Source organism: Sceloporus occidentalis, unplaced genomic scaffold (assembly GCF_023333645.1).
Source record: "Sceloporus occidentalis isolate IW3139 unplaced genomic scaffold, rSceOcc1.0.p SCAF_78, whole genome shotgun sequence".
NCBI lineage: Eukaryota > Metazoa > Chordata > Lepidosauria > Squamata > Phrynosomatidae > Sceloporus > Sceloporus occidentalis.
In genome coordinates, this window is record NW_028317058.1 from 2205886 (window position 1) to 2219835 (window position 13950).

Here is a 13950-nt window from a genome sequence, read left to right on the forward strand (position 1 = left end):
ATATTCAAAATAAACCATCTGCGCTTCTTGCTTTGTAGTTTTGTCCTGGCCTTGAAAATATGAATACATGTTGATAAGTGGGCAACGGTTCATTTTAAAGGATATAACCCCAAAGACCCTTACAGGTTCTAGCACTTTTGCTACATATTGACCAATTCCATGTATAAAGGGTAGACAGGACATAACAATTAGCGTATAACATAACAAGATGACATACAGAAACAGTTGAGGAGGGCACCACTGAAAAGAGCCAACAATCTTGAGGGGGTTAGGGTGTATTATACAATAGGTAAAAGTGCCGTTGTTAGGGATGGAACAGTCAGTACTGCAGAGAGGGACTAGGAAAGGTGGAGAAAAAAAAGGTGGAAAAGCGTAAGTGTGTAGGCGTCCTAAAAAAAAAAAAAAAAAAAAAAAAAAAAAAAAAGGGTCTTCAGGGACCAAAGGCAGGGGAAAAGACGGATAGGCTGGGGAGGACATTCAGGCAGTCCGTGACAAGTCTTGTAAGCGTGCGTGAGAGCTAGAAATCAGAGGAGAGGACAGACTTAGATCATTGGATGAGCAAAGAGACCAGTTAGGAGTGTATTACAAATGAGTGAGAAGATTTAAGTAGGGGAAACACTATGAAGATCACATTCAGCTTGTGAAGAGATGGCCAAAGGGGAGAGGTGTTAGGTTAGGCGAAGGGAAAGGAAAATAAGTGTGACAGCACCATTCATGGTGGACTGTAGAGGTGAGAGACGGGTATGAGGGAGACCAGCTAAGAGTGAACGATAGGTCAGAGTCAAGGGTGACACAAAGGCAGCGAGCTTGAGGCGATGGAGAGATGATTGCACCATTGACATTGAGGAAAACTGATGAGGGAATGCTAGCGCTGGAGGGAATGCTAGCGCTGGAAGAAATATGAGTTCACTTTTTGAGAGATTAAGTTTTAGGAAACGTGCAGACATGCAGTTAGAGACAGAGGCAAGGCAGTTAATTACACGATCAGAAGAGGGTAGGTAGACATTGGTGGTATTGAAAGCCAAAGTTTGAGATGAGTTTGCCAAGTAAGGTAATCTAAAGGGAGAACAGAAGGGGTCCTAGAACTGAGCCTTGGGGTACCCCGATTGAGGGGGCATGGGAAGTGTCACTCGAGAGGGAGACCATGAAGGTACAATCAGAAAGGTAGGATGTGAACCAGAAGACGGTAGTGTAACAGAGAACAAGATCGTGCAGAGTGTGAAAGAGAAGCGGGTGGCCCATGGTTTCAAAAGCAGCAGAAATTAGGATTAGAAAGTAGGATCAGGAGAAGACGTCACGGCAAGCGCTGTCATTTTGGTGGAAGACGCCAGGTTGTGTCCGCAGAGATGTGGACAAGAAAGAAGATTAATGATTGCAGATATAATAGAGAAGATAGAAGATGTAGATGCAAAAATGGTTAGCTGAGAAGGTAGGGAAACATTTAGAGAGTGTGAGAGTGAACGAAATGTGAGAAAGCGTGAATGAATGTGGGCACCAGGCAACGAATTTCACTTCTGGATTAAAAATGTGAGATCTGGCAACTGTGGAGGCCACTGAAGTTCAGTGAACTCATTGTAATGCTCAAGAAACCATTTTGAGATGATGTGAGCTTTGTGATATGGTGCATTATCCTGCTGATAGTAGATGGGTATACATTGGTCATAAAGGGGTGGACATGATACTCAGGTAGGCTGTCACATTTAAACAATGCTCAATTGGTACTAAGGGGCCCAAAGTGTGCCAAGAAAATGTCCCCCACACCATTACACCACCAGCCTGGACCTTCGATACAAGGCAGGATAGATCCATGCTTTCATGTTGGTTACACCAAAGTCTGACCCTGCCACCTAAATGTTGCATCTGGAATCGAGACTCATCAGACAAGGCAACGTTCTTCCAGTCTTCAATTGTCCAATTTTGGTGAGCCTGTGCGAATTGTAGCCTCAGTTTCCTGTTCTTAGCTGACAGGAGTGGCCCCCAGTGTGGTCTGCTGCTGTAGCTCATCTGCTTCAAGGTTTGACATGCATTCAGAAATGGTATTCTGCATTCCTTGGTTGTAAGGAGTGGTTATTTGGTTCGAGAAAGGCAACAGTAACTCAGTCTACCATTCTCCTCTGACATCAACAAGGCATTTTCAGACCATTCTCTGTAAACCCTAGAGATGGTTGTTTGTATAAATCCCAGTAGATCAGCAGTTTGGCACCAACTACCATGCCACATTCAAAGTCACTTAAATCCCCTTTCTTCCCCATTCTGATGCTCAGTTTGAACTTCAGCAAGTTGCATTGAGTGCATTAAACGCATTGAGTCAACAAGCAATTGAACAGGTGTACCTAATACAGTGGTGTGTGTGTGTGTGTGTGTGTGTGTGTGTGTGTACACAGCACCAGAAGCACAAAATACCTGGTATTTATATTCAGCAGGGTAGTGACATTTTCTAACCCTATGACGTTTGTTATTAAAACCCTACTGCAAAATATACCAGGTTACATCAAAAGAAGAAAGATCATTTTGTGATGCTCAACTAAATACTACCTACAGATAACAGTTAACAGTAACAAAAAAAATAATAATAAATAATAAAACCAATATACGGTGCATGGAAAGGGAATTTAAGAGATTTTATCATATTATTATCATATCATTGGAGAGGACATTTAATGAGTGCTATACATCTTACCTCGTCTGTGTTACTGCTGGATTCCCTGCTGTCTTTTGTCCTATATTAAACAATAATATTTGAAATAATAAATGAGATATTAAATTATCAACAAATAAATACTGGATTTATAGTCCATGAGCCAGATGTAAATTTTCAGTTTGCTATGATAATAATAGCAGCTACCCCAAATGAAACTATATGTTAAAGTTTTTGTTTTCAAAAAATAAAACACAGGAAAAACAGAGTGCAAAATGGAGAATTACTAAAAGTTAGAAAACAAAACTTCTGAGACTTCAGCCGACTACTTCCACTTTTCTTGGCTAAAAATTGTATTGTTGATTAGTTCAATAAAAGCTAGGTACCTATAAAGGTCACTACACTATGAAGCACCCATCGTATCCAATCCAAAGGAGAAGACTATGGGAAAAAACATATGTTTCCACCAAAGTGATTTTGACATTTTTGACATTTCTGAAAATGAACCAACATAGTTTCCGGCTAATATGGAAAAACAACAATCCAATACATACTAAAATGTAAGAATTTTTCAAATTGCAAAAATATAATTTTTAAATAGCATGATTGCATATCTCAAAGCTCTGGATTAAAGTGACATTTGTATAATTATTTTAAGCAAATTACTCTCACCCGTCTATAGCTGGAACTGAACTAAGGCGAGGGTCATCCTTCAGAAGATCGTGGCTACTTTTACTCTTCCCTTTCATTGTCTGTAATAGATTACTTAATATGAACAGTACCTAAAGATTGTCAAATGCAACAAGCTCTCTTTAAGGCACACACTATAAGAGAGGTAATGCAAAAGCTCTTTCATGCACACGCATACAAAATGTTACAAAAAACAATTGTTTCAGCAAAACAAGTATGGCCAAAGGATATTAACCTGTGTTCATTCAGGATTCGACTTAATGCAAGAATCTAAATTGTACCAGTTGATGTTTCAATCCAATTCCACACCTCTCTATTTTTTTTTTTTTTAACACAACCCTTCTCCAATTCGCCTACATTTCCTGTTGGCCACTATGGTGGGAAGGAGCTGAAGTAGACAGAAGACGGACAATCACTTTCAGAGCCCTGTACAACGCAAAGCAGCCTGTATTACAGAGATCTATGCTACTACCTTATTAGCGTTCTACACATCCAATAAAGTATTGCGCTATAGAGCATCTCAGGCTACCCCTTTAGCCAAATGCTACAAAAGTTTGCAGGCACGTACAAGTATATGCTCATATTTGAGGGTCCATAAATTACATTTTACATTTTGCTAATCCTATATGGAATGCACATGTATTCAAAGTAATGTTTTCTCAGACAAAGAAAAAAGAACAAGTTGAAGCTTTCAGTGTATTTAGGATATTTTAGTTCATTTTCCATAGACTCCAAAGTATTTTATTGCTTGCTATTCAGTTCATGCATTCTTTAATTACCTGTACTAACCCCAATGAGGCGATTGGCTGCTTGTACTCCCACTGATTTTAATGAGGGCATTACTGAGCTTGCACAAGACATTTACATATTAATAAACATTAGAACTTTCATTGTTATATACCAATAACTACATGCGGCAGTCTCTATACATTATTTATATTCTAAAGCCCTGATTCACTGCCACGCTTCTAACTACACTCTCTAAACAAGTGTCCCTTTTTCGACAATTTGAACTTATAGGATGCTTAATTCAAGTAAGAAACAAAACACTGTACCTCACTGACTTTATTCACTTCCTCCTCCTCTTCTTCAGCTTCTTCTCCAAAAGAAAGTAAATTGAAGTTCCTATAAGAAAATACAAATATTTCTCTATTTGAAAGGCAGTTTAACTTAACTTTGTCATGCTGCTTAATATAACCCAGAAACACATCTATAGTGACTGTGACACTAGCACCAAAATTAAATGCATAATTTAAAAGAACAGTCTGATACCCAAAGTTTTATTCGTTTTAACACATGTTGCGTTGACGCCAATGACTTTTACAGCATGTACATTGGATCATGCATTGTAGTTAACGGAGTTAGAAATAGAGACTTCTGTCCCATTTATATCCTCCCCTGGCTGCAAAATGTTAAAAAACACCATGACATCCACTTTATACTACCTTCAGCCTAAGCCTTTTTGTTTTGCGAACAATATAATTGTTTCCAAGCTATTTAGTTAGAAGCAAGGGACAATTTTTACATTATAGAAGCAGTGGGAGTGTAGCAAAAGGTGGCAAAACTCAATACACTGTAAAAGACAAAGAAAAACTGCCTTCAATGTAAGTCTTTTGTTTAGTTGTCAACACAAAAGCAATAACTATTCTGTCGTTCTTTCAGTATGTGTAGACCCGATCACAGCAAGCTTTTTGAGGGAATTTTCCATTTTAAACAGCAGAAAAGATTAAACCATTAAAAGCAAAATGACTCCGTAGTATATGATGAGGGATCCAGATGAATAAACCAAATATCCACAGTATGTTTTCTAGTAGAGCTCATTTGACGTTTAAATTATGGGGGTTTTTTTTAAATATTGCTTCTGGGTAGTTATGTGAAAGTGTAAATGTAAAAATCAGACTGCATCCTCACTTAGGAGATAATTGTACACCAATTTGTGTAAACTACTGATTTTATGTCTCTAAGTACACTGAATAACCGTTAACAACCCTGTGTAGCTTCCTCTTACACACAATGGTACAAAATTAGTGGTCATCTAATGCATTATGCGGAGGTGTGAAACATAACAAATTTCTGTTACAAAACAGGGGAAAAACCCACAGAAATATAATGCATACTGACTTAGTTCCTTTGACTTTTGGCTTTTTGGTGTCCTCTTCTTGCTTTTCCTTTTTTGTCTTTTTAAGCACTCTGGGAACGATGTCATCAAAGGGGTTAAACAAAACCTGCAATTACAATGCATATACTGTGACGTCATCATAACCATTAAAATCAACAAGCAACAGGTGCTAAATTTAACAATTACAGGTGCTCCAGTTGCAACAGTAAAAATGACACAACGAAAAGATGAAACTTCAGCAGGATTGCTGCTTTACAGACTTTGGAAGCTAGCGGGATATGTCCTGCTTGTGCATTCATTTTTACTCATCGCAGAAGGTGGACGAGTAGATTTTTTTTAATTCTGTATCTAAGAAAATAACACAAAGTACAATTTGATATTTGCTCTACATACCTCAGTGCTTTTTATTTTATGTGGATTAACGGGCCTCTCATTTTCGCCAATATCCACTTCTGTCAGTCTCAGCAAGTTGTATATGGTATCGCCAGTGACCTGAAACAATCATTCCAGTTATTTACCTGGTAAACTGTATTAAGGAGTTAAGCCCTTACATGATCTCAATATGTAGCTTCTCTAAAGCGGTTTCCAGAAATGTGAGGATAATAATAATAAAAAAGATAAGAATACCCCAAATATTACTGATGTAGATTAAGGGAAAATATACTATTATAACTAAAGAGATTTATATATATATATATATATATATATATATATATATACACACACACATACACGCACTACTGTTTCTTTGTAACAACATTTTGTAAAGGTTTGTTTAAAACAGAGATATTTCATAATTAAACTATGGAATGAGAAATGTGGCAAGATAGCCGCTACTAAATCAGATAACCAACTGATTGAAATTGTATCGAAGATTAGAATGTATGCGCTAAAGGAAATTAGCCCAAACCAAAGACTGATGGAACAAATCAGATTCTTTTCTCGAAATATTATATTTTTCATTTCAGTACACTACACAAAAGTACATGATAGTGTTTACACATTAAAATAAGAAAAACATTTTATTTTGGGAGCAAGAGATAATCCCAGCACTGGAAATTTACATGCTAGCTCGCTTCACTGTTGTCACTTGCAATCAATCTCAGCATCCATTGTAGCTAAATATCTCCACAACATTAGGTTTTGATAAATAAATTATTGTAGAAGCTGTGACAGTAACCTTTTAGAAATGTTGTCTGTCCGATGCTGGCAGGGGGTTGGATAAGTATGGGGCAGAAGTCTTTATTTTCAAAAATGCACGCGCATAATAAAATGGGCCCCAATAGGCATTTTACACGTACAGATGGTGTATTTAGGGCCCAGGATCTTTTTGTAGTTTATACTCATACACGTCGCTATTATTTTTAATTAGCAGTGTTGAAATCCCAGGTTACACCAACATTCAATAGAATACTATTTGTTTTGCCAGAAGCAAAGAAGTGCTGGTCAGTAATAACCAAGGCTGATGAAACTAGTTACAGCTCTAGTTTGTAGTATTCAGTTAATTGAAAATTGTTCGATAAGTAGTGACCGTTTTAAATAAATCTGTAGATTGAAAAATAACTTAGCATCGTGCATTCAACTATCTTACGAAATCTTGGTTTCTGCACAAGTGAAATCCCACATACAATAAATAACAATACATAATTATTTACTAAAATGTTGGCTCAAAAAGAAGAGCAGATAAAATTAAAATCGCCTTACATGCTATAACTATGTCTGTATAACATAACATAATATTTTTTAAAGAAAAAGTTCAGTTTATTTAAAAATAATGAAACTAAAGATTATCATCCTGAGTTTAATTGTTTGCTTTAAAGAAATACCAACTCAAGGGATATCACTTAACCTTTCCAAAGACTGTGTGTTTGCCATTAAGCTCATCAGCACGGCCCAGTGTAAAGAAAAACTGGCTTCCATTATCGTGTGGTCCAGCATTTGCCATGGCAACCAGTCCTCTTCGAATAAACCTAAGACGTGAATGGAATTCATCCTGAAAAACAACAAAACAATCAACCACATACTATTTTACACACAAATATCAATATCTGAAACAAAGACAGAATTGGCAGCGAACAGATTATTTTTACAATGAATGCCAAACAACAAGCTTAGTATGCCTGATGTCCTAAATACATGATAATCTTCACCACTTAAAAACTATATCGGCATAACTCATCATATGCTATAGCTGAAGATGAGAATTCAAATATGGAACACAGTAACTAAATGCAAACCGATTTTCATACGGAACGATTGGATTTGGCGAACACATCAGTTCATTAAAATCAACCTATTGCACCGCAAGCAGACACAGACAGTGTTATCCGGCCACCATACCAAATTTGACATAATAGGAATGAGTGGCATATGTTAAAGGCACTGTTCCACTTGCGTTAAGCTTTGAACCATGTTAAGCAATACATCTTAGCAGTCAGCAGTATACTATATATCAGTTTGACTACTACACTATGTCAGAATAACACACATGGATTCGCAGAAAGAATGAAGCGCTTCTCTTTCTCTGCAGAACCGTCTGCATTATTCTGGCCTGGTGTAGTACTTCTGCAACAAAGCAGAGCCTCTCACTCCCAACACTGCTTGAGTCGCTTTCCCATCCCTTCAGTCGGGTGAAAGGGTTTCCTTCCTGACGCAGAACTACTACATCAGGCCATGATTGCGCTGCAGAGAGCCAGGACAAGCGGGCCACTGGAGAACACAGAAGAAAACAAGAAAAAGAAGCATTGCGAAGGAGAAGCAGAGACAGTGAGAAGGAGCGTGCGAAGGGGGAGCGACAACAAATTTTGGAATAACCCTCCGAATTTTATTTGAAAACTAATAGACCCAAAACAAAAGAAATATTTTTGGTCCATGTTATATATCACTGACATTATCTGAAGACAGAAAGAGATAATCTCACTCAAGTTCTACCCAGGATGGGAATAAAACAGAATCTTGTGTATTGAACTTCAGCAAGTTGTCTTGACCACGTCTACATGCCTAAATGCATTGAGTTGCTGCCATGTAATTGGCTGATTAGCTATTTGTGTTAACAAGCAATTAAACAGATGTGCCTAATAAAGTGACTGTATATACTCATTTTAAAACATAGATACGTATTTTTTCTGGCATAAAAGACACTTCCACAATGGAGAAATATTACCTTAAAAGGCTTTCCATAAATTGATTCACCTCCAGAACCAGTGCCCGTCGGATCACCTCCCTGAACAATAAAATCTGGAACGACTCGGTGAAATATTGTGTTATCATAATAACCTAAAAACATAAAGTAGAGAAAGCATTTACAGAGAGTAGAATTTTCTTCTTACAGTGAAAATTAGACTTGTGCATTCGTCTTCGGGCGAACATGAAAACGAACACGAAGACACGCCGAGGAGAAGACGGCGGCGGTAAAACGTAGGCGAAGACGAAGACACACACCACGAAGATCTTCGTGATCGTCTTCGTCTACCAGTCTCCCCCCCTTCTAACTTACCTTGGCATCGCGGCAGTTCACGGAAGTGGAAATCCGCAGGTTCGCCGTCACGGGTTACAGGGCAGTGCGAATGAGCCTATTGGTCGACTACAGGGACCTCCTCTGGCATCAACCAATTGCAGGTGACCAATAGGCTCACTCGCACGGCCTTTGTTACCCCTGACAGCAAACCTATGGATTTCCGCTCCCGTTAACCCCTTCGATGCTGCTCGTAGAGTCACTCATAGAGTCGCGCGTACAGACTTAAAAAAGTTAACCCCTAATGAAGCAACTTGTCCGGCAGATCCCACCGGTCTCCCTGTTCTATCATTTATTAACTGATAGAACAGGGAGACCAGTAGGATCTGCCGGGTAAGTTGCAGCATTGGGGTTTTAAAAGTCTGTACGAGCGACCAACAGAGTCGCTCGTACAGACTTTAAAACCCCAATGCTGCAACTTACCCAGCAGATCCCACTGGTCTCCCTGTTCTATCAGTTAAACGTCCGTACAAGCGACTTTATTGGTCGTTCGTACGGACATTTAACTGATAGAACAGGGAGACCAATGGGATCTGCCGGACAAGTTACGGCACCAGGAGCCTATAAAGTCTGTACGAGCGACCAACAATGCTGCAACTTACCCGGCAGATCCCACTGGTCTCCTTGTTCTATCAGTTAATAAACGATAGAACAGGGAGACCAATGGTATCTGCCGGACAAGTTACGACACCAAGAGTGTAACAGTCTGTACGAGCGACCCTATTGGTCGCCAGCAGGGGGCTCGTCTGTCATCAACCATTGGCAGACGAGCCCCCTGCTGACGACCAATAGAGTTGCTCATACAGACATTTAAACTCCTGGCGCCAGAGCTGCTGCGGTACGCGTTAACCCCGTATTAACCCCTTAACCGGAAAAAACGAAGAAAAACCGAACACAAAGAATGTCCACGAATATTCGCCCGAAGAGAAGACAGGAACAGGCGAATATTCGCGGAATACGAAGATTTTTTTTTCCCGAAGACGAGCACGAAGAGGAACACGAAGAGCCCCCTGGTGCCCAAGTCTAGTGAAAATGCTTTATGTACGCTGGCATGAGTAAAACTAGGCAATGTTGTTCAATAATAGCACCTAACCAACATATACAGTGGATTATGATGAAATTTCAGGAAGATAAATAAAACACATATAGCTGAATATATCTCATATTAAGTCATAAATCAGGGGGCAAATAGCATTTACTGACCAGATTACTAAAAACAGTTGCTATTTTAAAGCTTTTTTATTCCATGTATTTCATTCATTTCCAGTATCCATAAATGGTAGCCCTTAACTTCTAAACAAAACATCTGCAAATGAGAGACATTACCTTCTAAACACAACTGGACAAAGTTTCTGCTTGCTTTTGGTGCTTCTTTTGACCATAATTCTATATCTATTTCGCCAGCAGTTGTTTTTAGCAAAACCTTAAAATAAAGGGATACAGTAAATTGTGAAAAAGTTTACTCATGGTAGAAAAACATTAACATGGGTTCCCCAGCCCCAGAAGCCTGGGGCGGATCGGGGGGGTTCAATGGGCAAGCCGACAGCATGCTTCTCAAGTAGGGATAAAGAGGTAAGTCCTGAGTCCTGGACTTAGCTCTCTATTCCCCTAGTTTCATAAAGAGGTAAGTCCTGAACTGGGGAGGTGCGGATCATGTACCATTGCGTAATCTTGCGGGAGTAGCGCAGCAGCGAGCTAAATTGAAGGCAGGCTGAATACAGGGTAAGTTAGTTGCATGTGTTTGCCTGGATTTGTATGAGTGTGTCTCTAGGTATGTTGGCATGCGAGTCTGGGCTAACATATTTGCCTGGCAATATGTATGTGTGTGTTGGTGATTGTGTGTCGGTGAGTGTGTGCCCGTCTGGGTATGTGTGTGCTTGTCTGAGTTTGGGCATGGTTTTGCTGGGGGAGGCCAGCTTTTTATCCTTGAACCCAGCCAGCACAATATCTTGGGCAAGCCCTGCATGCACTCTACCCACAAACACGTATAGTAAATAAAAATACACATACTGAAAATATTTATATTCATCTGTACAGCAGAAAGCCTGCTATGTTTCCATGCATTCTCTAGTAATTATTGTTACAAAAGTAAACATTTGTCTCATTTAACCCCTCCCCCAGTCGCCTCTACTGAAACCAGGAAGCATTGGTGTGTACGCATCTCGCACATGCTCAGTAGCACCCCTGTTGAAGTCAGTGCATTGCTCCAAGGTGGGAACTGCAGCAGCCAATCACATGTATGGCAAAAGTATATCAGTGTTCAGATAGCAAACATGTGATTGGCTGCTGCAAACCAATATTTTCAGGGGTCATTGTGGAATCGCAGTAAGAATGGCACCTAACAATTAGGGGTACATGAAAAGTGAAGTTGGAAGGGTTAAAGTAAAATGCACTGGATTCCACACAAAAATCACCTTCAACATACATTTTATTTAAAAAATGGAATGGAACGAGAAGCCAGATGCCTGCTTTCAAAGCGTTCAGTCCAGTATTCTACTGCCAGATGTATTCACTAAACGCTGATATATGGGCGAGTTATGCGTGTTGCGCACAGGTGTAATAATCTTGTTGTAAAAAGACCGGTTTAAACATGATGCCCAGATCCCTAGTTACCGTTAAGTAACTAAATGCAGAAAGTGTTACTTGGATATCATTTATAAACATATCACTTGATGGAAGATAAGAGCCATTTGGCTCATCTAGTCTGCCCGTTTTCTAAAGTAAAACCCTTAATCTCTCTTTGGACTCGTCTTAGATTCGGGATGGCTTTATGCCTACCACATGCATGTTTAGGTTCCCCCACTGTACTGGCCTCTACCACTTCTGCTGGGAGGCCGTTCCTCATATCTACCACCTTTTTCATCACAGTAAAACGCCTTTACATCTAAGCATCTACTTCGAACATTCCTCTCCTCTGCCCAGTGCTAGTCAATGAATAAAATGCATGAGATACAATAATGTTATAAACCATGTGCCTGCTGAGCGGCATTATACAGGAGCCCAGTAATGCCCTGAGAGTCATGTGGAAAACCTAAGAATACATACAGGAGACACACATACATTCCAAGCCCTTTATGTAAAGACTCTCGCCAGCCCCACTCTATGTAGCACCCAACGGTGCGCGCTTTGTTGCCCCTGACCCCACACCTTGCCGCTTGTAGGAGGCTCCTGGATGTAGATGTTACTCATGGTCTCTCAGCTTCACCAAAACAAACCTCCGCGTGCAGCCTGGCACACCAGAACATACCATGAGAGAGCCGGGGGGGGATAAAACTAAAGATATCAGCTCAACAAGATAAAAGTAAATTCTAGTTGCCTACAATTAGAATACACCTATTTTAATAAAACGAAACACTCGGGGTAGCTGTTCATAAGATAGTTTCTGTACCCTAGATAAAATAATTATGACTTCCTTTATCTTGGTGTGTTCCACGGCGCGCTCCCTAAAACAAGCCTCTAGAAACTTCTGCGTGTGTGTTGTGTTCCGCCGAGGTGTTGGTGGCTGTGGTATTTTCTTGGTCGGAAAGCTGTTGTTTTCCTATGGCTGTTCCAGGTGAGTGTACATTGGAGATAGGTGTCCGAGACATTTTCCGTACAGTGCTACATTAGCAGTGCCCCTTGGTTGAAAACGTATTGTTAGTTCCGGTTCCTCTTAACGTCGATATTTTTACTTCCAAGTGAGAGATTATTCCTTTACATGTGTAAATGGTCTAATATACGCAAACACATGGATATGTAGTATTCACAACCGCTGCTGTTTTTTGTAATGTTTATGTATTTCCGTATTCTATTGTGTGTGTATATATATATATATATATATATATATATATATAAAACCTTTTTTCCTTCTTTGCTAAGGCAGGGGTGTAGCACACAATGCACCCCCCCTAATAATAACTTTTTTAAAGGATAGAGTAGCCAGATTGGTGCGGGGCCAGGCTGGAACAAACATGTAAAACATATAACTAACTGTCCCTGTAGATTTTACTACTTACCTGCAGCTACCCTTCCCTGATATCTGACAATTCCTGCCCTGATTGGCTGCTTGAAGCAGCCAGTCAGTGGCAGGAAACTGCTCTTATTGAAATCAATGGGAGAGTTTTCCGATAAGGCACATGGGTATCTGAATAGACCCCCCCCCCTTCCACATTGCTCTCGTCTGCATAGAAAGTAGCTTGGGGGGTGCATATGGGGTGTTTCTGCGGAATCCCTATATGCATTTGCAAAAGGGACACAATGCAAATTTAAAGGGACCTCTCTTTCCCACCCCCCACTTATGGATTAGTGAAGTTATTTCTCTGTTGGGAATATAGAACAACCTTGGATTTGACACTCGCCTAGATGCACTCATGTAATAAAGATATGCAGTTTGGTGGAGGAGGAATAACAGTCTGGGGCTGTTTTTCAGGGGTTTGGTCACATACTTCCAGTGAATGGACATCTTAATGCTTCAGCATACCAAGACTTTTTGGACAGTACCATGCTTCAAACTTTGAGTGAACAATTTGGGCAGTGGTGACTCTAGGAACAATATATAAGGGGGGCCACATAAGATACCATAGTCAAAATGGGGGGGGAAGGGGGGCACTTATAACTTCCGTCACTAGATCATACCACTGAAAAAACGAATACACGTATAAATAAGATGCCAAAATACCAGAGCAATGTGGTATGCAATGATGCCTTGGCTATTGGACTAACATAATACTTAACCTGCCCATTCACACACACACACACACACACCAGTTATTTTTGCTTTGGACTCTTCTGCAAGCCAGTGCCAGACACTGTAGACAGCTCCTTCATGCACACTGCTGAGTAGGAGGTACATTCTCCTGCAAGGCATATTAGCTTGGGAAACATACAAACTGTATAAAGGGTATTCTGATGAAAGTGCATATGAAGGCTGGATTGCACATTTGCAGGGGAACTCTTACTACCCAAGCATTGCCCTAACACTCTGCTTCATCTATCCCTAAAACTTGGTAC

General features: G+C 40.0%; 1 protein-coding gene across 1 annotated transcript in view; it reads right to left on the reverse strand.

Annotated features, from left to right (window-relative positions):
- The window catches only part of LOC149285513 (spliceosome-associated protein CWC27 homolog), a 71437-nt gene extending 59287 nt beyond the window's left edge, over positions 1 to 12150 (reverse strand). Inside the window, exons 1-9 of the mRNA XM_089495251.1 lie at positions 12109 to 12150; positions 10288 to 10384; positions 8611 to 8723; positions 7297 to 7440; positions 5841 to 5939; positions 5450 to 5553; positions 4384 to 4453; positions 3311 to 3390; positions 2681 to 2720 (exon numbers count right to left, since the gene is read on the reverse strand). Of these exons, the coding sequence (XP_089351377.1) occupies positions 2681 to 2720; positions 3311 to 3390; positions 4384 to 4453; positions 5450 to 5553; positions 5841 to 5939; positions 7297 to 7440; positions 8611 to 8723; positions 10288 to 10384; positions 12109 to 12150 (789 nt within the window). The remainder of the gene's footprint in view (positions 1 to 2680; positions 2721 to 3310; positions 3391 to 4383; positions 4454 to 5449; positions 5554 to 5840; positions 5940 to 7296; positions 7441 to 8610; positions 8724 to 10287; positions 10385 to 12108) is intronic.
- Positions 12151 to 13950: the final 1800 nt, after the last annotated feature.